Source organism: Phyllopteryx taeniolatus, chromosome 1 (assembly GCF_024500385.1).
Source record: "Phyllopteryx taeniolatus isolate TA_2022b chromosome 1, UOR_Ptae_1.2, whole genome shotgun sequence".
In the NCBI taxonomy this organism is placed as follows: Eukaryota; Metazoa; Chordata; class Actinopteri; order Syngnathiformes; family Syngnathidae; genus Phyllopteryx; species Phyllopteryx taeniolatus.
In genome coordinates this window covers 5,570,350-5,595,707 of record NC_084502.1, presented here as the reverse complement: position 1 = coordinate 5,595,707, position 25,358 = coordinate 5,570,350, and the positions used below count along the sequence as shown (strand labels likewise).

The following is a 25,358-nucleotide window of genomic DNA, read 5'->3' as shown; positions in this document are numbered from 1 at the left end:
AGAGATCTTGGCAAAAAAAAAAAAAAAACATTTCAAATGACTTTTTGCTTTGTGAGAGGAGTTGAAAAAAAGAAACAAATCAATTCAATGCGTATTTCCCTCAGAGGGCCATTATCATATAAATGTACTTTATGGTGACCGTATCAAAATAATTTGTGGAAAATTATGCGTATTTGCACGCCATTAGGATTTTCCAAAAGTGCCGTGTACAACCGTTGTTTCATTTATTGTTTCAAAATGCTCACGATATCTGTTGAAAGTGAAGAAAAATTGCAATTTCGGGACAGCTTTGCTGCCAAAATCAAAAAACACCCCAAATCAATTTAGCCAGAAAACATGAAGTAAACTCTCTTTTATTTGTTTTAGTGGGGCATATAAAGTCATGTAGTGGGCCAGATCTGGCCCCGGGGCCTTAGGTTTGACATGTGATTTTAGCATCTTGGTTGAATAGAAAGAACATGGATGTTATGGATGGAGTACCTGGAAATAAGCCCCATGAGGAGAAGATACAAAGTCCAACCCAGGACATCTCCAGTGCACACAACGCTCTATTTTCTTTGCGTTGTTTTAACACTCACAAGATCAGCAGTGAATAACACTGGGGAAGGTTAACTATACCCGAGTTTGGACATTTTGCTGAGTTCTAGGGAACGTTAAAGTCTCCCAAATGGTCATTGGGTGTTTTGACACCCGTGCTTCACCTTTTATCTGTGTGCCATCCGGTGGATCCACCAGTTGGCCTGCACGGTCCAGCCCAGTTGCTCACACTTCTCAATCTGCTGGAGGAAATGGGCCTCGGCCTCCGCCTCACTCTTGTCCTCTTGCAGCGCCTCCCGCAGGTAGCGCATGTCCCCTGCGGCGCTCAGCTCCGGCATGCCCGAATGGAGCATGAGGGAGAAGAGGGTGACCAGCAGGCGAGAGTGTGCGCGAAGAGCGAGATACGCCTGAGTGCACACGTTCTGTTCATGAAATAAACAATGATCACATGAGTTGCCATCGACATTTGGACCAGTCGTTCATCACACAATGTTCAAATTACGTTTGACTTGAATTACTGTTTGCGTGGCAGCATAGGATTCCTTGATTTCAGCAAGGGTTGACATATACTGTAATTGTAAACCCACATTGACAAAAGTAATCAAGTCAATTCAGAGCGGTGGTCCCCAACCGGTCCAGGGGCCATTCGGTACGGGGCCGCAAAGAGATACCGAACAAAAGTATTTTACCGACCATCAGAGTCTGAAAGAGAGGTTCCGTTTGAAAAATCCGGTTCATCCGCCTGTGAAGCTGTTTTGCGGTCATGCGATACGACGTGTAAACAAGTCGTCGGCCCGCAAGATCTCGGATGCAAAACAGTGTCCTTACCCGGAAACATTGAAAGTAGAGGCTATCGCCACCTTTGACCCTTCCCATGACGTACAGGAAGTCGGGCGTCAGGACAAATGGCACGCGCTCCCTGCTCACTCCGAGGAAGTGCTTCCTGTTGCCCAGGATGTGGCCAAAGTCGATGTGGAACAAATTGCCTAAATGGCGCAAAGGCGCTTTTGGTTGAGATCGTCCAAAGATTCCTCACATCAAAGGCTAACCTTCAATTTGCTATTACCCGTACTTGAAACGCGAAAAACCAACAGGCCAGCCGATATACGGCGTTATCATGCACATCATACCTCCATCTGTGATCATAATGTTGTCATTGTGACGATCCCCGACGCCGAGCACATAAGTGGCCGCGCAATAGCCGGCGCAGGACTTTACAAAGCGCTCCACGGTCCTGAAGTGCTGTACGACAGAAAAGTCATATGTTGTATGACTTACGCATACACTTGTGGAAAGAATAATCTGCCCGAAATCCGTGTGGCATTTTGACGAATATGGGAGAGCCGGAGATGTTTTAATAAATGACTTACAATTTCCTGAAGAGAGCACTTGGATTTGAGCCAATCAAAGAGTGCGTCATTTCTGAAGAGTCCACGTGTTCCTCCGCGGCTCCTTTGGACTGCAGCGATGGTCGCTGCGTCCCGAACAATCTCGATCATGCCTGATAATCGGAGGCGGGACCGAGTCATTGCTTTGCGAGTCACAAGTAAGTCTCGAGTCTTTTGCCCTCAAGTCCCGAGTCAAGTCGCAAGTCCAACACTTTGAGTTTCCAGTCATTTTACCAGCAAAATAAAAATTGATTTGAATATAGATCCTATTTATATTTCATTCATATGTATATGTTATACACTGCCTTTATATTTTGAATATATTTAAAAATCCATATTTAGGAAAACAAATGATGTCAAATATTACGTCAAAAAGACGCAAAGGAAAGGACATGAGGAAGAATGTATCCGCTTAAAGCCTCCGGTGGCTGAAATATCCCGCTGAATCCGTTTCCTCGCTAGCACGAGAGACGCTAGGCAACAGCTAGCTCATAAGCTAACACCCGGGATCCTCTCGGCCGGCGGGCGGGTGTGGCTGTTTCATTTCACACTTTACGAGTGGCCAACTCTTTGTATCCAAATAATAACAAGGACATTTCCCACAAATGCGTCCCTTTTAATACTGGCCATATTACATTTTTAGAAGAAAAACTAATGCGGACCGGACTTCGGACATGCCTGATTCTTAAGTTGTTGACTACGATCACCTATGTTGTGTCCTGTGGAGATACAGCCGTATGGGACGAGGTTTAGGTGCAGAGATTGCTCTTGCCAGATGGAGTCCATCACCGCCAAAGTCTGAAGAAAGACAGATTTATCCAGAGGGGAAATAAATGCTTTGCGTGGCATAGACACAAACTCAAACAGTGGTGTACTCATTTGCAACTGAGGCAAATTGAGCCGGCAGTATCGGCTCCAATTTGAAGTCAAAAGGTTGTTTTTTTTTTTTTTTTTTTCTTTTTAATTTCGACCACTGTACGTCACCTGAATCACCAGCATGTCCTGTCTGAGGTCATCTCCCTGTTTGAAGATGATACCAACAGGTGAAGCAGAGGCGGGGGACGCCATGGGCGAGAACTCCAACCACAGAGGTTTCTTCTTTGAGGCCATCACCTTGCATTTCTCCAGCTGCATTTAAAGACAAACGAAGAGAATTGTTTTATTAGGAGCTGTCAAAATACCCCGAGTACCCAGACACTTCCAAATAAAAAACATTGCTAAACGACAGATAAAGCGCAGACCATTAAGTAGGGTCTAAATACAGTACATTCGAGGTATAATTATCCATCCATCCATTTTGCGGACCAGAGTCGCGGGGGTGCTGGAGCCTATCCCGGCTATCTTCGGGGCGAGCGGCGGGGTACACTCTGAACTGCTCGCCATCCAATCGCGGGGCACGTACAAACAAACAACCATTCACACCTATGGGCAATTTACAGTCTTCAGTCCACCTACCTTTTTGGGATGTGGGAGGAAAGCGGAGTACCAGGGGAAAAGCCACGCAGGCACGGGGAGAACATGCAAACTCCACAAAGGCGAGGCCGGGGATTGAACCCCGGTCCTCGGAACTGGGAGGCACATGTGCTCTCTCTCTCTCTCTCTCTCTGCGTAGTGCTTTAAGCACAATAAACTGTGTGTGTGTGTGTGTGTGTGTGTGTGTGTGGCGGCACGGTAGATGACTGGTTAGCACATCTTGCATGTTGTCCCCGTGCCTCTGTGGGTTTTTTCCGGTTTCCTCCCAAAAATATGTGTGGTAGGTCGATTAAAGAATCTAAATTGACCGTAGGTGTGAATGTGAGTGCGAATAGTTGTTTGTTTCTATGTGCCCTGCGATTGGCTGGCGACCAATTCAGGGTGTACCCCGCCTCTCGCCTGAAGATAGCTGGAATAGGTGTCTAGTGAGGACATGCGGTACGGAAAATGAATGGATGGATAATTATACCTCTAATGTACTGTACTTATATGAACCACGAATGACTATGGGGGGTGTTACTGTTTCCGGACCTTGGCGGCTTCGGAGCTTGCTATGAGGCTCCAATTTACATTAGACTTGTATCGACTCAATGACACTCATGACTCACCATGGCTTCTTAAGTGTCAGTGCTAATTTGCAAACATGCAAGTATCTTACCAGAATCTGTCCTACTTTGACACGGGGGTCCAAAGGCAGCAGGAATTCATTGGGCAGCGGGCAGTCCTTAAGAATTTCCTGAAGCCTTAGTGAAGCTGGAATCAATCATCAGTCATCAATCAAATTTGAGAAGTATCTCATGTGCACTGACACTTTAGGCTTAATGCATCACAATGCATCGGTTCTTGAGTCAAAGCTAGCACGTTGGAAAGTGGAGCATTTCAAATGTTCTATCAGCAGGTGTTTTTTTTCACGTGACTTCAGAGGCTAATCATTCTAACTCCCCACCTGATGGAGCGAGGTCCCTTTTGTCAGAGTAGACCTTCTTAATCGTGACCGCGACCTCCCGAAGAGCGTCCGCAGCCTGCACCTGTTGAACGAAGCCGTCCAGCATGGCCTGACCGCAGCCCAGCAAGTAGGCCTCCAGAACTACCGCCATACGCTGCCGGAAATATGGGCTGGCTGTTACCTCGCCGCGCACGTACCAGAAGAAGAAGTGGCCGATCCGCTTGCTCTGCAGTGGGATATTCATTCAGTTTTATGAGCGAGTCACATGGAACTGCAAAGTCCATTTTAATAACATCATATTTTAAACAAGTAGATTGGCCACCAGGACAGTCAGAACAAAACCCGTTTTGGGCTAATTTGCTGCAGCCAGCACGGGGTGGCTTGTATTCGGGCGACCCAAAAAATCTGCCCAATGTCAGAAAGCTCGGTTTTAACAGGGTTAGGGTTAGGCCCCCCTGAAAGGATAATGGCCCCAAAAAAAATGGACCTATTCTGAAGAACCCTGATAGAACAACTTTCAACAACTATAGGAGGAGTGTCACAGAGCAAGCACGTGCTCAGAAGCAGGCAATGGCAGCAGGGTTGTGCAACAAATATTACATTATTATGGTCACCCTTATTTTTATGTTCCGAATTTTTTGAATCAATTATTGCTTTTGTCATTTCTTTTTTTTCAATTTGTGAAACAATACCAACAATTGTGTCCACATCTGTATCTATTAGAAACACAAAATATGAGCCAATTGCGTTACTCACCCTCAGGGCTCTCTGGATGAGGTACCGAGCGAGGAAACTGTCATTGTAAGGTTCCACTTTGATGGTCTACAGAAATCAAAAATATCGCCATACATTTGTGGACATCTCTATCTCGAAAGATTCCAAAGAAGGTTGGGTAAGTGTCGTGTTTGCGAGATTGATCTGACATACTAAGTATACAAATACACCAACCTGCACCAACTGGAGTAAATACTTCAGAACGTCATCGTTGGAGAGGCTCTCGAGTCTCTGCACCGCTAATCTCCTGACCATCTCGTCAGCAAAGTCCATGCTCAACAACTCCAGGGCCACGGTCACGTCCAGCTCTGTCAGGTCCCAGCTTGCCACCGACCAGTGGATATCTTCAACAACTCTGCTGTTCGTCCAATCCACAGTACGAAGGAACTGCGGTAGGTCAGGACCGCAGCAAACACTTTTTTCCCGGACTCTATTTAGGGGAGCCTTGTTTGGACAGATGCCCTCAGGTACAGCTACTGAGGTCTCAGGCTCATCCCCTTTGTCTTGGACCTGTTTGTAGCGGTCAGTGTTGGGTACAGAGGTAGGAGAAGATTTGATTTGGGAGATGCCAGTGTTGGAACTATCAGAATTTTCTGTGGAGCTGAAGCTCCTTGGCAGAACCACGGGGAAGGTGTAATGGTCAAGAAGGAAGGTGATAGCCATGGAATTGGATATATCTGGATTAGTAGCACAGGAAAGTCTATCAGCTTGGCAAGTGATGACCTCATCCTCCTGGTCATGGTGGAACCACATATGCAATGCGAAGTATCCCTGACTGAGGACCGACCTCAAAGAACCAAAGGAACAAAGGAAGTCAAAAAAAGATAGCTTATGCATAAAACAGTAGAAAACAATTGGATTTGGATGGCATGGGACCTTTAAGTGTTTTAGGATCATTGGGTAGATAGACAGTTTAACCTATGAATAAAAACATCAATTATTATTATACTATTTTTCGCTATTCGTGGCAGGGCCCTATTTCCCGTGAATAACTCACTGTATGGATACAGTATATTAATAGTGTCTGCATTGCAGTTGTTGTTTTTTGAACGACTGACCTACAGTATACCAATGAGACCAATGAACACATTTCTTCCAAAATGTTTCTGGTGGTCTGCTAAAAAGCCAACAAATATAAAAGTAACCAAGCCATCGGTGATAGTTGGCAAATGCTTCTCACCTGTAATTAATCAGGAGAAGATTGACAAAGTAGAGCACCTTTGCCTTCCCTTTCTGCGGGTCTACTGTTTTGGAGACTGAAGACGCGGGCGACTTTAAATCTTTATTTGGGGACATCGTTGAGTCCTCAGTCCCCGAGGACGTGTCGCTACTGCTGGCATTAATGGTGAAGCCCAGCTTGGCTCCACGCGGTAGATCCTTAATGATCAGGTCGAAGTCCAGCCACTCGTTCCACAGCACTTCATCTGTGAAGAGTCTGGGGGATGAAGTCACTGATGAGAGAACTGTATTACCATAAATTATAGCTGCTTCCACATAGACGGATCGAGGGGATTTGCTAGGGAACGTCGGAATATCAATGCCGAGAAGTTTGACACGCAACTTTCTGTTGCAGTCCCACAAGGATATCATGAAAATGTCTTCCACGGCCTTCCCTTCAAGGCAGAGTTCTTCGTGGGAACGGAATGAGCCACTGAAAGCATCAACAAGGGGCAAGTCCTCGAAGTGGACCGTCTCCTTAACAAGCTGTGAGATGGGGATCACAGTCAAGTGGAGACCTTGATTGTCTTTCAAGCACTGTCGTACCCAGTGGAAATCTTTTAGAGGGTATTCACCAGACAAAAACTCTTCCCTTCCTGTGACTTTTAACACCAAGGTGTCAGAGATTTCATGCTTCTCTTGCGTCATCAGCCTTTGAAAAACTTTAAGAAGGATATCGGGTGTTGCACTGAAATCGACTTCTATACTGAAACTGATCTGGTTCATGTAATGAAGGGTGACGGGGAGTTTTCTATTGAGCAAGGGCTTGAAGTCAATTGGGACTGGGGTGTTTGCTACCCAAGGTTCTGTGGTGTACAAAGTGTCATCCCGATTCCTTAGCTCTTGGCTTCTGGAAGACGCTAGTTTCCTGCGGGTGTACGCGAGCTCGCAATGTTTGTCTGCCACCTCTTTCTCCAGATCGTGTCCAATCAGGAAGGCCAGGAACCGGTGCACTTTCTGTTTCGACTCACAATGGACCTCCGCCATCTCCTTCAGCACAACGTGGGCTGTCAGAAAGCCAACGTCGTCATACCACCACGCCATATCAAGTGTCCTGAGAATCTGAGAGTTGTCATAGGCCTCATACCAGTCTTCTCCCTTGGAATAAAGCACAATGTACCTTTCGGGATCCAGTATCGCAGATGGATCTGGATGGCGGTTCTGCACCTAAATGTATGTAAGTCACATTAAACATTGTATTGGTGACTTTGTAGCAAGCTTGTCATACGTCGATGAATTTATCCAAAATGGCTCATTTATTGCGAGCCGAGACTCGTATCGATGCCGTGCCACTTTCATATCTGCTATTGCTCAGTTCATTGATAGTAGGTGGTACCATTCGCTTAACACAAAGCAGCACCCTTCTCCTCAGGAAAACAAAAAAAACACCTTTTAAGGTCGGAGGTTCAAATGTCATCCGCGGCCTTCCTGTATGGAGTTTGCATGTTTTCCCATCGCTTGTGTGAGTTTGCCCCGGTATTCTGACTTTTGCCCCCATTCCCAAAATATTCAAACCCAGGACCTGTGAGGCAGACTTGCTAACCACTAGGGCGCCATGCCTCCCAGGTGTAAAGAACCTTTGTCTTGTCATGTCTCTGTCATTGTCGCCATTTTTACACATGAAGAATGTCGAAAAAAAGAATGAATCGTGTGTTTCAGGATGTTTTAACATTTTAATATTACCACTGGAAACAGACTTGTTTAGAACGTTCAAATGTGACTTAAAACATGAGTTAAGTGAACATGTCTGCAACGGCTAAAACTCGATAGACGATCCTAACCCAAAAACCTCATAAACAACAGAAAAAGCAGCATGAAAATGAACACAATAGATAATAAACTGAAAGCTAAGAGTCGCGTCCGACCTCCCGTGCATACAGTCTGTACGCAATTATAAAACAGAACTACTTCTAAAAGCCACATAGTGACATTAGCAGATGTTTAGGAGACGTACCTGCACGGAGACGTACATCCTCAACCGGTGGACGGTGCACCGAGCGGGAAGGATCACGGACACCCGCTCACCTTCTGTACGGTCCCTGTTGGGGAGGCTCGTGCCGGACCCGAACTGGCAGATGAGCTTCAACCTGTCCCCTGGAAAGTTTTGCGTCCGTGCGAGATCCATTGAGATTGCTAGGCCAACAGCACACTGAATTGAGGACAAAAACACAAACGTTTATGAGAACACAATTGCGACCTGCAGACGTTTGACTCGTCTGTTGATTAAAACGGGTCGAATTCAACTCCAATCTTGAGGCAGGTGCTTTAAAAGGTGAAGTCAGAATGACTGTACCTTTGTTTTGTTTCATTGTCACTTCCACATTCATGTACAGTATGCTGTAGAAGAGAAGGAATACAGGAATAGACAGCATTTCCCTTTTTGCACCGTGCTAACATTGCATGCTGATATTGGACCAATTGGTCCACAAACTGTTTATGAGTTGAATCAGCGTGGTCTTCCTGTGTGGAGTTGGCATGTTCTCCCTGTGCCAGGATGGGTTTTCTCCCTCTCGCTCCTATATGATCATTCCTCTGTGCGCAAACATGATTTCTTCAACTGAGCAAAGGAAGAGCAAACTATCAGGAGCTCTTTAGCATCCCCATGTGGAGGTGCGCATCGTTCGGTAATTAGGCTCAGCCAAGCGGTGCCCACTTCTACAATTAACTATGCCTGAAATTCAAATTCAAACTCAGGTGCCACAGATTCAATTTATGATATATCTGGTGATGTCAATTCTCCAGTACAAGAGATGGATTAAAAAAGTCCTTTTTTTTTCTAAACACTGTCACTGTGGGGCCAATGATGTGTCACTCGTGCACTCGCTGTAGTCGTCTCGCCACGCTGCGCTATTGGCATATACTGGCCACTCGTGCCAGAGTAGCATCTGCTCCATTTGCACACTGACGGAGGAGTATCTGCAACATTTGCACAATGGACACTGTCCCAGATGATCGCACTTCTCGGCACTTTCAACCGCATCGGCTCCTTGAAGTCTCGGCGCCCTTCGCACAAAGGTCATTGCGCCGGACTATTGCAATATTAGTCTTTTTTTTGTTGTCAATGTCTTTCTGTCTCCGAAGCGTTCTCTGCCAATCGACCGTCTGTGGTCGTACTCGAGCGGCTCCGACTACCGGAGACAAATTCCTTGTGTGTTTTTTGGACAGACTTGGCAAATAAAGAGGATTCTCATTCTGATTCTGAAATAGATATTTGTTTGACAATACAAGAGTTGCTGGGGTTTTAGTTGGCAGTCGTGTAAAACTCCCCTGCATCATACTGAGATCTGTTTCTGGTAATGGAATATGGATCTTAATCGAGATTGAAGTATAGAGATCTTGAATTATTTTTAAACAGAACCCTCTTTTTTGGAGAGTATTAAATAACAGCCAAAAACTACCAAAACTCACAACATTTGGCGATTTGGTGAATCCCTGCCTCGTCGTGGTTCGCGTTTCACAAATTTGCCTATTCACATTGTTTTTCTGCAGAACCTATCCTCAGCTATTCACTGAAAACTTCTGCTATTTGGGGAATCCGGCCGTAATTTTGGGATCTTTATTTTAAGACCCTAAAATGCCACAAGATGGGGGCCAAGCCCTGGCTATTAGGAAAATAGTCAATGAAAGTGATACAGCTCAACCTTGAGATCTTTGTATGCCAGGAACTAACTTTAGCCCAAGTTATTAGCGTAAGTTCTGGTCTTCGAAGGGGACTTTTTCAAAATCAAACCATTTGTAAGCGATTGAAAGCTGTAAAATGAGTTTGAAATTATATTGAAGTGTTTTGGGATTCAAGTTGTGGTTCTTCTTCTTCTTCTTCTTCTTTGTATTATCTGTTAGTCTGAAAGCCCTGTGGCACTATGTTGCCACTCACAGGTCAGTGTGTGCACTACAAGACATCGTTACGCGAGAGCAGTAAAAACACACTTGGTCATTGTTTCTTTCCTTTCCTTGTCTCACGTTTTAAACATTCAAATGGGTGCTCGTACCAGGCTTCGGAAACAGCTCTCTGATGAACTCACAGGCGCACGGCGCGGCAGGCATACCTCCCACCTTATTTAGAGTGTTTGTGCAGAGGCCTCAGCTGCTGCCCAATACGGGGAGGGGGCAATGTCCAAGAATAGAAAGGACAAGTGGAAGGTTTCACGAGAAGGTGAAAGATTTCCAAAATTGTGATGAAATATACGTCTGACTTCACGTATTTGTTTTTCTCTGCGAAACATTCACGTTCTCAATTACTTTTTAACAACAAGTTTCTTGTCAGCAGGACGTGAAGAGGAAGGAGGAGAGTCTTGCAAGTCAGCTGTTGCTGTCACTCAGCCAATCCGCGAGGGGAGGGCCCATCGGAAGGTTCTCGGGGGTGATGACTGACAAGATGAGACTCAAGGCCGATGGAAAGAGGAGAGCGAGTGGATCAAAATGCACATTGCAGAGAGAGGGTCATGAAACAAGATGCGCTCTTTTCACATTGAAGAGGGAAGAGAAGTACGGCTGCCGAGGGACGTGGACGTGGACGTAGACGCGATGTTTGTCGAACCAGCTCGATTGACGCATGGCGTTTAAAAAGCATCTAAAAAGCCTAGCCCAAGTATCAAGCACTGTACATCCAATTTAGGCACAAATCTTTTCCATAATTTGGGCATGACCCGGCTACAAATACATATTTCCATATTTCCAAAATATTGCTGAATAAATGGCTTTACAATTCAAGACTGAAAGTTCCATTTTATTTGAATCCTAATTCAATCATTCTAGTATTACTCTCGTCTTATTAAAGTAACAGGGTTGCAAATCAATCCCAAAGTTATGCTGTGTCCGAAATGCTTCTGTAACGGGCTCACTCGTCTTTATTGATGATGTGAGCAACAGGAATGAATGAATTCTCAAGTCTACAAAACCATTTTGTCAGGCCATTAACAGAAAAACTAATTGTTGCCAACACAACAAAGGACTTCATCAGGGGGGGAAAGCGGGAGGTCTGAGACTGGCCACATCAATCACCGGACCTTAACCCAATAGAGCATGCATTTGACCTCCTGAAGAGGAGACTGAAGGGAGAAACCAGCAGAAACAAACAAGAACTGAAAGAGGCTGCAGTAAAGGCCTGGAAAAGCATTTCAAACGAGGAGCGCAACAGTCTGGTCAAGTCAATGTGTCGCAGGCACAGGCGGTGCAGTTATCGCAAGTGAAGGGTTACACCACCAAATATGAAATGTCATTCACTTTTCCGTTCTTTTAAGAATGTCTGTTCCAATACCAGTGAAAAGTGGGTGGCTTGAAACAAAAGGTGCTGTGCCCTGAGTTGTTTAACACCATGATCTAAATGCTGCAATTCGGAACTTTTGTCTCACATTCATCTTTTGATCTGAAAGCCTCAGTAAAGTCCTCAGTATACAACAAGAACCAAGGAATTGAGCATGCTGTTCCAATACTTTTGGAGGGGAGGGGACTGTATTTGATATGCAAGTTGGTCATCAAGAGAGAGAAACAAGGGGCAAAAAAAAGCCACTTCCGAGGGAGGGTGCTCGACAGGTACATTTTGTCTTCATAGCGGTTTTGTATTCAATGAACCGGTCAACTTGTTCCATCCAGTTGTACTGTGTTATTTGAACAGAAATATTTCGGTCATTCAACATCCATTTCACCTTGAAAAACACATTTATATTTGTTGAATTTCCATATTTGGATGGACTTCAGATGTTTATGAAGTCAAGCAGTTCCATGCAATATATGAACGAAATGTCCATGAACAATAAATCAACTGATGTGTCCTTGATTGAAACTATAGCACATAACCAACCGTGCATCGATCCATCCATTCTCTGTACCGCTTATCCTCACGAGGGGTGCGGGTGTGCTGGAGCCTATTGCAGCTGACTTTGGGCAAGAGGCGGGGTACACCCTGTATTGGTTGCGAGCCAATCGCAGGGCACATACCGCATGGACCAACAACAATTCACACGGACGGACAATTTAGAGTCTCTACTGAATCTACCATCCGCGTTTTGGGAATGTGGGAGAAAGTTGTCGAAAGTCAAGCATCACCGCAGCCCCTCCGCCAGTCGGGGCTTGATGGCGGAGCGGCCCGACGGAAGGAAGCCTCTCCTCGGTGCGAGCCTGCCTGGAGTTTGCTCAAAAAACAAACACCTGAAGGACTCCAAGATGGTGAGAAATAAGATTCTCTGAGATTGGGCTGATGAGACCAAGATAGAAATTGTTGGCCACAGCTCATCACCTGTCCAATCCAGTCCCAACAGTGAAGCACGGTGGTGGCAGCATCAGCTGCAGGGACAGGGAGACCGGTTGCAATCGAAGGAAAGATGAACGCGGCCAAGTACAGGGATATCCTGGACGAAAACCTTCTCCAGAGTCCTCAGGACCTCAGACTGGGCCGAAGGTTCACCTTCCGACAAGACAATGACCCGAAGCGCACAGCTAAAATACCGAAGGAGTGGCTTCGGAACAACTCCGTGACTGTTCTTGAACGGCCCAGCCGGAGCCCTGACTTAAACCCAATGGAGCATCTCCGGAAAGATCTGAAAATGGCTGCCCACCAATGTTCACCATCCAACCTGACAGAAGTGGAGAGGATCTGAAAGGAGGAATGGCAGAGGATCCCCAAATCCAGTGGTGTGAAAAACCTGTTGCATCATCCCCCAAAAGACTCGTGGCTGTAGTAGCGCAATTAGCGCTTCTACTCAATACTGAGCAAAGGGCCCGAATACTTCTGGCTGTGTGATAGTTCAGTTTTTCTTTTTTAATAAATATGCAAACATGTCAACAATTCAGTATTGTCAATATGGGGTGCGCTGTGTACATTAATGAGGAGGAAAAAAAGAACGAATGATTTTAGCAAATGGCTGCAATATAAAAAAAGAGTGAAAATTTGAAGGGGGTCTGAATACTTTCCGTACCCACTGTACAATAAGCCTCTATTTCTCCCGTGAATTGGGAATTGTCTGTTTTACTTCAGCAAAGGGGAGAGCAGTATACAAAAATAATATCATCAAATTATCCAAAATCTATGTACCTATTTCCTAGAGCGTGACTGTGAGTAGCAACTGTAAATGAATAAATGCTCCTACGGTATACAAAGTGAACGTGCACAGGAGCAAGAGTCGTCGGCAGAATTGTGTTCGGCACAAAAACTACACGTGTATCAAAGTCAATGCACCGCATAAGCCGTGGCACTACAAACGACGGTGAAGGCTGCTCCGAAAATTGCGGGGAACAAAACGTTCCCACCGCCACAGACGTATTCACCAGGAGGTGCAGAAATCGGCTCGCTGCATCAGCATCAGCATCAGCATCAGCATCGCACAGCCTCTCGTCTATCCTCTCCCCTCAGGCAGGAGGCTACGGAGCATCCGGTGCAGGACCACCAGCTTCTTTTCAACTCAAGCAGTGCCCCATTCCCTTTCATCCCTGCACGATGAACACTTGATTCTTTTCGACCATGTAAATATCACGAGCAATTCAAGCCTAGAGCGTTTGTATTCTGCTACAGCCACATCCTTACTGCAATTGCATTCTTGCACACACCCATAACTGTAGATACACATTTTTATCCTTTGTATCTTCATTTTCGTATTGTATTCATACTTGACAAATCTCTGGATTGATTTAGGCTAATCTGGGACTCAGGTGTATTGTATTTTGTGCCATATCATGTGAAAATGTGTGTTGGTATGACAAATAAATCCACAAAATATGCATGATAAAGACATCCTTTTTTTTTGTAAAAAAAATGTTATTTCGAGCAAAACCAACTTTATTGATCAGCTACACATGAACACATTGAAACCCTGATTTGATGTCACAACAGTTCTCTTATACAAGGAACTTGTAAGTCTGTGGGTTGGTGGCACGCAAAGGGAGTTGGGAGGGTTCGAAACAGATTAGAATTGGAATAGAAGGCCCCCTACTGTTAGCTCATCCGCGCATCCAACAAGACTCAACGCAGCTCTGCTTACCTTTTGGCTTTTGTCCCACCTGTGGTGGATGTGGGTGTTTCTGAATGACGGCGCTTCGGCATGACAGTCGAGTCACAATTACAGACGCACTAAAGATTTTTTGGATGGGTGGGCAGGCACTCCGGATACTTGATTACATCCAAGTAATCAAGTATTACAAGCCATTCAAAAGTCAAACTTTTTTCATATTTCCCTCCCCCCCCCCCCCCCCCCCCAAAAAAATGAAAAACCCAGCAGTCAGATGTAGACAATAGGACGGCCCACTGCAGGCAGCATACACTTTAAGCCTTGTGATTGATTGACACGCTCACTATAGGGTGCATGCCTGCTGTTCTATTTGTCTACTTGTTGAAAGCGCAGGCGGCGAAACGGCAAGATGGCCGGAGATGTTGTACAGCTGCTCAATGAACAGCGATCCACTTGCGCTCCATCTTGAGTTACAGATGTCACCAAGTGCGAGGTCAAAGCGGAAGACGGGAGGACGGTCGGGGAGATGGCCCAGCGGGTCGAGGGAGGGGAAGGGTTTCGAGAATCTGAGCACGTAGGGCGGGAGGCGTTAATCCAAGTGTGATGTCAGGGTTCCATCGCCAGTGAAGTGGCCAGTTGATCCCCCGCCAAAATAACCTCCAGTTGACTGATGCTTGCACCAGCTTTGCTTTTTTTTTTTTTTTTTTTTAATCAATGTCACAGAGATGATCATCTGTTGTCTAAATATGGGACGTTGGATTGGACACATGGGGACGTCTATCAAAAGAATGTAAGCGGGCACCCACCAATTTGATTGGCTGCCTCTGGCCCAATCCCGCTCATTTTGGGGGAAAGATCGGCAGGATGCGAGGGTACTTATGGAAGCGAGGGGAACAGAGCGACTCTTCTATCCCGAGCGTGTAGCACGGAGGCATCCTTTCTCAAGACAGTCGTCAGTATTCTAGTGGGGAGTTTGTCGTGCTCAACAGCTGGTCGCCATGGTAAGAAACGGAGAGCTTGGGACTTTTTGGCTGTTGTGGTTGAGGATTTTGGCTTTCGCCTGGAGACGCTACAGGAAAGATGTCTGAAGATGGAGATAACCTTCTGAGCCATCAGACTCACACAGAAGGCGAATACCTGGATTTACCCTCAAGTGTAGGGGGGGGGATAATTCCATGATGGCACACCTGCTTCGGAAAAGCAAAGCTCCGTTACCGCAACTTTGCACTGTCAGGTTTTCATTTGCTTTTGCTTCGTGATCTATATCGCAGCTCAACCCGATATGATGGATATTTAGATTCGGCCAGCCGCACTAAAGATAGCGCCACGTACGCAGCCGGGTAAATTGAGACAGACCGAGTGTCCTAATTTAGGACGTTCACCTTGACAAAAATCCCCCTCAAATCCTCCTTCGAGTCTCAATTTAAGAAAATAGCTGAGCCTCAGGGATTCGTACGCGTGGCGATGACGATGCGTCAAAAGCGAGAGGAAACGCAAACGCACACCACCAGTTCATTGTCTTCTGAATAAACATGGCTTTTTTGTTTTGTAAAAACTTTCCAGTCGTGGGCAAACGCTTGAAAGTGTTTTGTCTTAGCACAACACTTGATGTCAAGTGTTCCAATAATATTACCAGAACAGTGATCAGATTGGATTGAAATGGGCATGATGATTTGATTTATCTCTGATCAGAATCCAAAACTTCAGGATGCGAGGAAGTTGCGACCTTTTTAACAACCTTTAACCGCTGCAACCTAAACAAAGACGCAGCTAATTTACAGATTCGGACAATCCCGGGAACGTCACGTTGTCGTCGACCCGTAGCAAAATCGTGTTAAAAAAAAAAGAACTCCATTTTCAAGCGTTAACTGTTCACAGTTGTAATTCAAATGGCACACACTGAAATATTCTGATCGGTATTCAGATTCAGCTATTCTGCCATTGTCATTAGCCTAACATAGGAGCACTAGCTTAATGCTAGCATAGTGCTAAGACAAACCGGCATCATTTGAAACCCTCAAACAAGCGTTACTTTGTTTGACGAGCAACCAACAATAGTCACAGGCGTGTTTTCTATCTGCTCTGTGGGAAAACAGGAGTTAGCGTGGGCAGGAGTTGAGTTTGCCCACCTGCTACTTCTTCTCGCCGTCGTTAATCAGCGCGTTCATTGTGTCGCACTGTTGCCACTGGCAATAGTGAGCGAAGGCGGGCAGCTCGTGTGTGAAAGTCCCAATTTTCTCATTTGATTTGGATACTAGTGCGCTTCATAGACCACATTTTGCGCTGAGTAATTTACACATTGTGTCCCAATTGCCGGCGTCGCCCGCTTTGTATATCTCTGATCAGTAGGAAATACAAATGAGAAGCGTACATTTGATCATGTGCATTTCAGTGGGTATGAGACAGCATATGGGAGATATGATGGAGGCAAAAGATGCCAACGTTGCAAATCGTATACTGAAGACTTTGCTGCATTGTTGTCAGAATAAACCACGTATTCAATGGAATTTTAATCAGCATATCTCAGAGCACCACGAAAACACTTTCTACTAAAATAAACATCACAAAAACTTGAATGAATTAGATTTCTCAAACAATTGGAGATATGTAAATCTCATGACACTTTTCTCTCGAAGAATATTCCTTCGCTATATTTTAAATGCGGATCATTCTGAGAATGCAACATGGCCACGGCTCTATGCAAACACGGTAGCCGTATAAGCGGCACGACTCCCCAAAAGGGTTTCCGCCAAAACGGACTTCAAATGCACCTAATAAATCAATGAGAGCAGTTACGAGAGCAGCTTCAAGCATCTAGCCCCCTCCGGGCCGCTCGACTTAGCACACATTGTCTGCATAACTGCCCTATGCTGTTATAGACCCCCGCTGAGGGAGTGCTAAGTTGTTGCTATGGTGACTTGTTTTTGGTCCGTTTGTTTTTGGAATTTTCTTATTGATTTTTAAACGTGCATCAAAATCCCCCAAAATCCACGTCCCTATTTCCTAGAGCGTGACTGTGAGTAGCGACCGTAAATGAATAAATGCTCCTACTCTATACGGTATACAAAGTGAACGTGCACAGCGGCGAGAGTCGTCGGCAGAATTGTGTTCGTCTTATTACGCTTGCAGTCAATCTGTTTTTCTGTCGCTTTGCCTCCCAAAGCCCACCGACGCTCAAAGCGACGCCCGCTCCTTCCTCACTGAGGAGATGATCGCAGGTCGGTCTTTCCAGGCGCATCGTTGACTCTGTATCGACACCATTTTTCGAAGATTTCCATTTTGCGTGCGTCTAGAGTTCAAGGCCGCCTTCGACATGTTCGACACCGACGGCGGCGGCGACATCAGCACCAAGGAGCTGGGCACCGTGATGAGGATGCTGGGCCAAAACCCGTCGAGGGAGGAGCTGGACGCCATCATTGAGGAAGTGGACGAGGACGGTGAGGAATTGAAATTGCTTTCCAGACAAACCCAACACAGTCCTTTTGATCCCCGACAGGTACGGAAACAGCTGTCAGCTATTGCGATGCAAAAATAACGTATACCGTATTGTTAAACGAATACTCTCTGGCGACAAAGCTGAGCACTATTATCTGTCTAAAGCTAATGCTAAGAATTGCAAATGTGCCCCAAAGAGCAGCAGGTATTTTTCGTCATCCATCGATGCGAGCGATGTACTGTGGGCGTTCATACACTGGGAAAGAATAAAAGCTAATAAAAGTTCAACTGAACGGGCCCGGAAATCAAAGTGGAAATTGAGACACCGCCGGCATCCTTATTTCAGTACAAATGTCCTCCCGTTGGGACATTTGTGGGGAATGCTGTGCGTGTGAGAAATACAGTACGCTTGTGAAACGCTGATCTCCACGGAACGACACGAGAGCGATCCGATCGGACGCCAAGTACGTCAGGTGCATCTCAATAAATTGGAATTGATTTCGGTTGCTCAATTCAAAAAATGAAAGATAGTTTCATTTAACACGAATACTTTTCAAAAGGCATTTTTGTAGCAAAAATCATTTGCTGCCAAATTCCATTTGGGGCTTTTCCTCTTCTTTTCCTTCCGGCTTGTCCCGCCACCATGAAAATGATCCAAACTAAAAACCTTGAACTATTTCACTGCGTGTCGCCAATCGGCATCGCGCTCGCAATAAATGGAGCATTCCAGGTTCTTCCGATTCGTTGTAATGTTTGGAGATGGCGCGCAACTCACCTGTGAACTTCCCCTCGCCCGTTTCCAGGCAGCGGTACCATCGACTTCGAGGAGTTCTTGGTCATGATGGTGCAACAGTTGAAGGAGGACCAGGCCGGGAAGAGCGAAGAGGAGCTTTCCGAATGCTTCCGTATTTTCGACAAGTACGACAGCGAGCGCGTTCCTCACAATTGAATTCGTCGCTACTACCCTGCCCGCTGTTTTGGTTAGCAACAGAAGTCAAATGGACTCAGCGGCGAACCCTCGCGTGTACGTGTGCGAACGCTAACGTTGCTGAACTGCGAAAATGGAAACCCGTCACTAGATAGACAAAATGTTTTCGCCATATTTCAAATGTTCAACAGTAGGTAGGAGTGTGCATTCCTTGGTGGGCGCAAGAATTGGCCCCCCTCCCTTGGCTTTATCTTTTGCATTGCGAGAGGACCAACTGCGCACGTCAAACAAAGAGACTGGCGCTCTGCCATAAAATGAGACAAGATAAATCAATACATCCATTTGATGCCTCGTTCACTGTATACGATGTATCCTTGTCATCTGCACATTTGTTTCCCCATCATATTGCATGATTTCATCTTTGTCTAATTGAAGGTGACTCAGCCGAGCGGTACGGCCAGCCGCCATCACGTCCCGATGGTAGAAACTATCGCCACGATGCAAAATGTAGCAGTACGCAACTTTGCCACGTTCGGTGCGTCGTCCGGAGCACTTCGGGATCCATTTTTATCAAATAGCTTTCTAATCACATCAATCAAATACATCATACTCACCAGGGAGGCTGATGATTAAATGTATTCACGTGTCCGGATCGCTGCAGACGCAGACGCGTTTTGCTCGCGCTAACCAACAAATCAGAGGACAGAAAAACGCTGATGTTACCGCGGTCGCATTGCTAATATCGTTTCAATGACATAGATTAGATTGACATGGAAGCACCTAGAAGATGAAATCTGATTGGGAAAATAATCTAACATGCAGCCCAAAATGAAGAGAAGAGACCATTCAAAATCAAAGCGGCGCTTTCTGGTAACCTTCGAATGACCTTCACGCGGCGATGTCCGGACTTGTGCGACGGTTTCCATCCTCAGGAACGCAGACGGGTTCATCGACCGAGAGGAGTTTGGAGACATTCTGCACATGACCGGAGAAGCCATCACAGAGGAAGACATCGATGAGATGTTCGGCGAGTCGGACAACAACAAGGACGGAAAGATTGATTTTGATGGTAAAGTCAATACAGCGAAAATAGATGGAGTGTGCGATACCATATATATTGGCGATATGAGCAATTTTCCAAGGTGGAGTTTGCCCATAGTCCGTTGCCATTGGGCAAACGTCTGCCGTTTGTAGGCTTGTTGACACATTTGTCATTTTGCCGTCTTTGAGGTACACTAATCCCTCGTTAAATTCCGGACCAACCCCGCAAACTAGCGATATCTTTTGGATTTTGATTGCATATTCTAAAGCTGTATGAACCTCAGCAGGCTCTTATCTTCCCACGACCCCTATTAACCTCTTATAAACACCTGAAACACCTTTTCAACTCTTAAAACATACCGTGCTACTGTACATTCCTTGTCATTTGTGGTGTTTTTTGTTTTTCTTTTACAGTTTGAATGTTTTCGGCTCGGAAGCGTTTATTTGATCATCCGCAATAGGCGAACCGCGATAGAAGGAGGGAACGCTTGAGTTGGTCCGCCTCCAACTGCTTTTTGTTTCTCCCCAGAGTTTTTGAAGATGATGGAGAACGTTCAGTAAAGACCACAATTCCCTGGAGATCCTCCCGAAGCCCCTAAAAGTTTGCTCACTTTGTTTGTTTTTGATTGGCAACATTTGGTTTCGGGGTTCAATGCCTTCAACCACGCTTGTCTCATAGGAAGCCCTCAAGCCTGGCGAGAATGTCTAAAAATATCCGTCCAAGCCTTTTAAGACGAGGACACTTTCCCCCGGCCGGTCGTCAGCTGTCCCTTCGTTGGCAGCTGACCCTCCTGACACGCGACACCGTGGATTCCCTGCAAAGCCCCGAACTCCTCCTCCTCCTCCTCCACAACGAGCCTATCCTGTGCTGTCCTCTGAAATAAAGCCAACTTTGACTCCTCGGTTGCGAAATGTTGTTCGTATTGTGCTTAACGGCAATCGCACAACACGCGTCCCCTGGGCGAACACTCTCAACCGGCACTTTTGGGCTCAAGGGCCACATTTAGTTCTTCAAAACAGCAGACGGGCCAGGCTACAATTTGGAAAAAAAACAAGTTCAATGTATTTTTAAAAAGGTTGGGAACAATACTTCATTCGAATAATAAAGCCATTCATTTTGCGATGATCAATTTCAAGATAATTAATTCATCAACCATTTGTTTATTGAAATACATACAATTGTTATATCTATATGTGAATTGCTTATTTGACGCCTATTTTTGTATTCTGTTACTAACTGGTTATTTCAATATATATATATATTTTTTAACAATAACAAAATAAAGTATACATTCTAACGAAAAGAAATATTCCAGGGCTCCTGTAGATGTAGATGCTTCCCCTATACTAAATACTTCAAATGTTTTACCTTCCTCGCAAAAACAAAAATAAAGAAATCAACAAATAGGCATTCATGTAAATGTAAAAATTTTTTTGGAAATGATAAAAATGATACCAGTCATCGACTCCGACTGCTCCGATGCTGCTCTCAGTCACTACGGGGCATTTTTTCACCGTATCAGCGGGTGGCTATGATATGCTTTCATGTATTCATGTATGCGATTTCCTTTCTCATCAGCAGTCCCAATTTTGAAGGGAACTGTGAATTTTGGTTGTCAATTTCCCTGTAAGGTGCCTTCGAAACTTCCCCATTTCAGACCCCAAAAGTTGAGATTTTCCATTCAACTTTGTGACCATTGTTATGAAGTCAACGTTTTACTGGTAAAAATGCATCAATCTATGATCAATCTACTACACTTTTATTTTAATAAATTCACTGCAGCAGACAATGTGCATGCATTCGGCAAAGTATGCGAGCTCGCTGACAGGGTGGACAACGGTGACGTGGACACTTTCGGCTAATGTTTTATGAGCACAGCGTCACTTCGCAACATGATTCAGTTAGCAAGCTGACTGTTAAGTGTTCAACAAATGTTTCAAATTTCTTATGAAAACTCCTCTATTGTCAGCCCTCCCAGTTAACATGGATATTTGACTTCAAAACCCGTCAATGGCAGTGAATGGGTTTTAAAGGTGATTATATCAATTGATATTTCACGGTAACAGAGTGGACATGTTAATAACGCTTGACAAGATCAAAGTATACACATGATGACAATTACAAAACATTTGTACTGTAAATATTAATTTTGCAAAGAACCCCTTTTACAACCTCCACTGAATGACTCCACAGTTGGGCCAACAATCGCAAATGTCGAACCTGCTTTTAAGCTCGCAAATCCTCTGGCGGCGTCAACGCAGAGTACGGCCGCGCCACGAACTCGGGCGATCGGGACACGAAAGGGAACGATCGGCAATTAGGAGGCGACCTGTAGTCGGTGCTGTTGCCGGACACAAATCGAGGAGAAACCGGTCGTGTTGACTGTTTAGAAAGCGTGTCATTTGCAACTTTTGCAATGCAGATAAGCTAACAGTTAACCTAGCTTCCTCTATTTCTTCTTCTTCTTTTACTACTACTACCCTTCATGGGATTTTTCAGAATTCTTCTGGGTGCCCTGTGGCACCATGCTGCCTCTCACAGGTCAGTCTTGATACTACAACAGACACCTGGTTTTCGGGCAGAGACTCAGGATTGTCTGTGGAGTCCTTTTTTGAAGGACCCCCTCATAATACTAACACCAATCAAATTTAAGCATCATGTGTACCACTAAATGTCATAGGAATAAAAAAGCCATCAAATTACAATAACAAATTTTTTTTTTTTTTAAACAAAGCATTTTCTATATACAAGAACAAAGTCATAATCTTACAATAATTAAGTTCTGTTTTTCTAAGTGTTAAATTGTAATATTACAATATTAAAGTCCAAGTTTAACAACACTATTGTAAGTGACTTTGAAAAAGAAAACTTTTTGATTTATTATGGAAAAGACACCTTTACTCTCTCAAAAAGTGACCCTATTCTCAAAAGAAAGTATGCCTTTTGGGCTTGAAGAAAATACGACTTTATTCCTGTAATGATACACTTTTTACTCGAAAGGGAAAAAAAGCACTTCTTCATTAGTGGCGTCAGCATAATGGCTTTTGTCGGCAGGCCAGTCCCCACCCCGCGCACTTTTGAAAAGTGCTAAGCTGCGTCTTGCGGTTTCCCGGGGACCCCATTTTGAGAAGTGCACATCTAGGCATTGCTGTGATGTGCTGTGAACTATCGTGGCGTGCTAGTCTCATTCATTTCAATACTTACAGTGGGTACGCAAAGTATTCAGACCCCCTTACATTTTCCCCTCTTTGTTATATTGCAGCCATTTGCTAAAATCATTCGTTCTTTTTTTCCTCCTCATTAATGTACACAGCGCACCCCATATTGACAATACTGAATTGTTGACATGTTTGCATATTTATTAAAAAAGAAAAACTGAACTATCACACAGCCAGAAGTATTCGGGCCCTTTGCTCAGTATTGAGTAGAAGCGCTAATTGCGCTACTACAGCCACGAGTCTTTTGGGGGATGATGCAACAGGTTTTTCACACCACTGGATTCGGGGATCCTCTGCCATTCCTCCTTTCAGATCCTCTCCACGTCTGTCAGGTTGGATGGTGAACGTTGGTGGACAGCCATTTTCAGGTCTTTCCGGAGATGCTCCATCGGGTTTAAGTCAGGGCTCCGGCTGGGCCATTCAAGAACAGTCACGGAGTTGTTCCGAAGCCACTCCTTCGGTATTTTAGCTGTGCGCTTCGGGTCATTGTCTTGTCGGAAGGTGAACCTTCGGCCCAGTCTGAGGTCCTGAGCACTCTGGAGAAGGTTTTCGTCCAGGATATCCCTGTACTTGGCCGCGTTCATCTTTCCTTCGATTGCAACCGGTCTCCCTGTCCCTGCAGCTGATGCTGCCACCACCGTGCTTCACTGTTGGGACTGGATTGGACAGGTGGTGAGCAGTGCCTGGTTTTCTCCACACATAGCGCTTCGAATTAAGGCCAACAATTTCTATCTTGGTCTCCTCAGACCACAGAATCTTATTTCTCACCATCTTGGAGTCCTTCAGGTGTTTGTTTTTTGGGCAAACTCCATGCGGGCTTTCATGTGTCTTGCTTCCGTCGGGCCACTCTGCCATAAAGCCCCGACTGGTGCAGGGCTGCGGTGATGCTTGACGTTCTAGAACTTTCTCCCATCTCCCGACTGCATCTCTGGAGCTCGGCCAATGACAACAATTCTTTCCATTTGTTTCTGTCAATATGGGGTGCTGTGTGTACGTTAATGAGGGAAACCAATAACTTCAATGATTGTAGCAAATGGCTGCAATATAACAAAGATAAAGAAAGATGTAAGGGGGTCTGAATACTTCCCGCAGCCACTGCAGCCCCTGCTCAGAACGTTGCAATGTCATCCAATGTCATCACTCTACTGCTCACAGCCACTGTGGGCATTTCGGGATCGCTCTATGCTGCCAAGTGTTCGCTCCAGGCATAATAGCCCCCGGTGAATTCATTTGTGACTGTTTTTCCGAAGGCAGCAGACCTTAACCCGTACACACCTGCACACCCTCTGGCTCACGATCGTTAGCCAAACTAGAATTAAACAGCGCATCAACCGAGCTAGCCATTCAGTCTGACACTTCACTTGTGACACATCACAAATGAGATGATGATTCGCCCTCCCTTTTGAAACCACAAGTCTCCCTTGGGAGTATCTCGTCCCGTTCAGCCACCCGTCAGATCCTGCCCGCCATATAAGGACCGCCAGACTTGGTCTGCGAGCCTTTCTACCCCCTTCCCTCCTTACTATTCAGGGCGCAGTTGAAGATGACTAATGCGTTTTGTGAGGTTGGGACCGCTACCCCCGATGCATTCTTCTACTGGTCTCAGGTTTCATCCCCCGATTGAAACATAATCATCACCAAACCCATAAGCTACCTTAAACCTTCTTCGTGCCCGCGTCAAACTGTTTCCGAAGCGGTTTTCCAAACTAAAGGTCTGGATCCAAAACAGGGTCACTGTAAAATGATGATAATGCGCAAATGACACCTCATTTGTCGCTTTGTTGTTTATCATGTGAATGTTATTGACCCACCGGGCGCCGCGGAGGCCGACCCAGAAACCTCTTCAATATAGGAATTGACATAAACAAAGGCCGCTTAAAATGAACGAGCCCGCGAGCAGAGGGCCCCATTAGGGAGATTCCCGAATCCTGACGGGCCATTGCAGGGTCTACGCGGTTTCCAGTTGTGTCCTTGATATGGACCAATATCAGCCATCTCTCTGTCCTCAAAAGATCTGACGTGGCCCTATATGCGCCAGACCGCTCACATGCCGTTGTTGCGGTGTCTACTGTTTTGTCATTGATATGAGCAAATGTCAGCCGTCCCCTAGGGCGCCAGCTAATTGCCTGGGTTGCCCGTCCTGTTACGGCATCTCTGGTGATGGCAACGCATGCATGATATGTGCTTTGGGTAAGGATCCCCGGAGGAACCAACGTTCGACTTATTCATATTTCAGTCAAATCGTCCGATTTTTGCCTCTCGCGCTTCGCCTCATCACGTCACTTTGCATTTTCCGCTCACTAACCCTTCACCCGCAGCTCAAACGTTCCTGTTTGCAAGCCCTTCCACCTCGAGACGCATTCCCCTCCGAAGTGCGATTGGCTTGCCTTGGTTCAACCGAGAACCCTAAAAGTTCAGGAGACTATATCTGGAGCCCCGTAAGAGCTGGGGGGCGGGAC

General features: G+C 45.5%; 2 protein-coding genes across 4 annotated transcripts; one reads left to right on the top strand and one right to left on the bottom strand.

Annotated features, from left to right (window-relative positions):
• Positions 1–337: 337 nt before the first annotated feature.
• si:rp71-17i16.5 (phosphatidylinositol 4,5-bisphosphate 3-kinase catalytic subunit gamma isoform) lies at positions 338–8,920 on the bottom strand. 3 transcript variants are annotated; one of them, XM_061765863.1, is made up of 13 exons: positions 8,630–8,920; positions 8,291–8,485; positions 6,299–7,503; positions 5,293–5,905; positions 5,101–5,166; positions 4,345–4,570; positions 4,057–4,151; positions 2,910–3,053; positions 2,633–2,723; positions 1,908–2,038; positions 1,668–1,779; positions 1,366–1,523; positions 338–959 (listed from the first exon to the last, which is right to left on the bottom strand). In XM_061765863.1, the coding sequence occupies exons 2-13, from the start codon at positions 8,459–8,461 to the stop codon at positions 705–707; spliced, it is 3,267 nt and encodes a 1,088-aa protein (XP_061621847.1). In that variant the 5' UTR covers positions 8,462–8,485; positions 8,630–8,920; the 3' UTR covers positions 338–704. The 3 variants fall into 3 exon arrangements, with proteins under 3 accessions (XP_061621847.1, XP_061621859.1, XP_061621851.1); XM_061765875.1 differs by lacking the exon at positions 1,366–1,523; XM_061765867.1 differs by lacking the exon at positions 8,630–8,920 and having other exon boundaries at positions 8,291–8,561.
• Positions 8,921–15,132: 6,212 nt separating this feature from the next.
• LOC133474276 (troponin C, skeletal muscle) lies at positions 15,133–20,582 on the top strand. Its single transcript, XM_061765810.1, has 7 exons — positions 15,133–15,277; positions 17,440–17,494; positions 17,570–17,713; positions 18,515–18,629; positions 19,572–19,708; positions 20,210–20,281; positions 20,360–20,582. Exons 1-6 carry the CDS (start codon positions 15,275–15,277, stop codon positions 20,239–20,241), a joined length of 486 nt encoding a protein of 161 aa, XP_061621794.1. The 5' UTR covers positions 15,133–15,274; the 3' UTR covers positions 20,242–20,281; positions 20,360–20,582.
• The last annotated feature ends 4,776 nt before the right edge of the window (positions 20,583–25,358 follow it).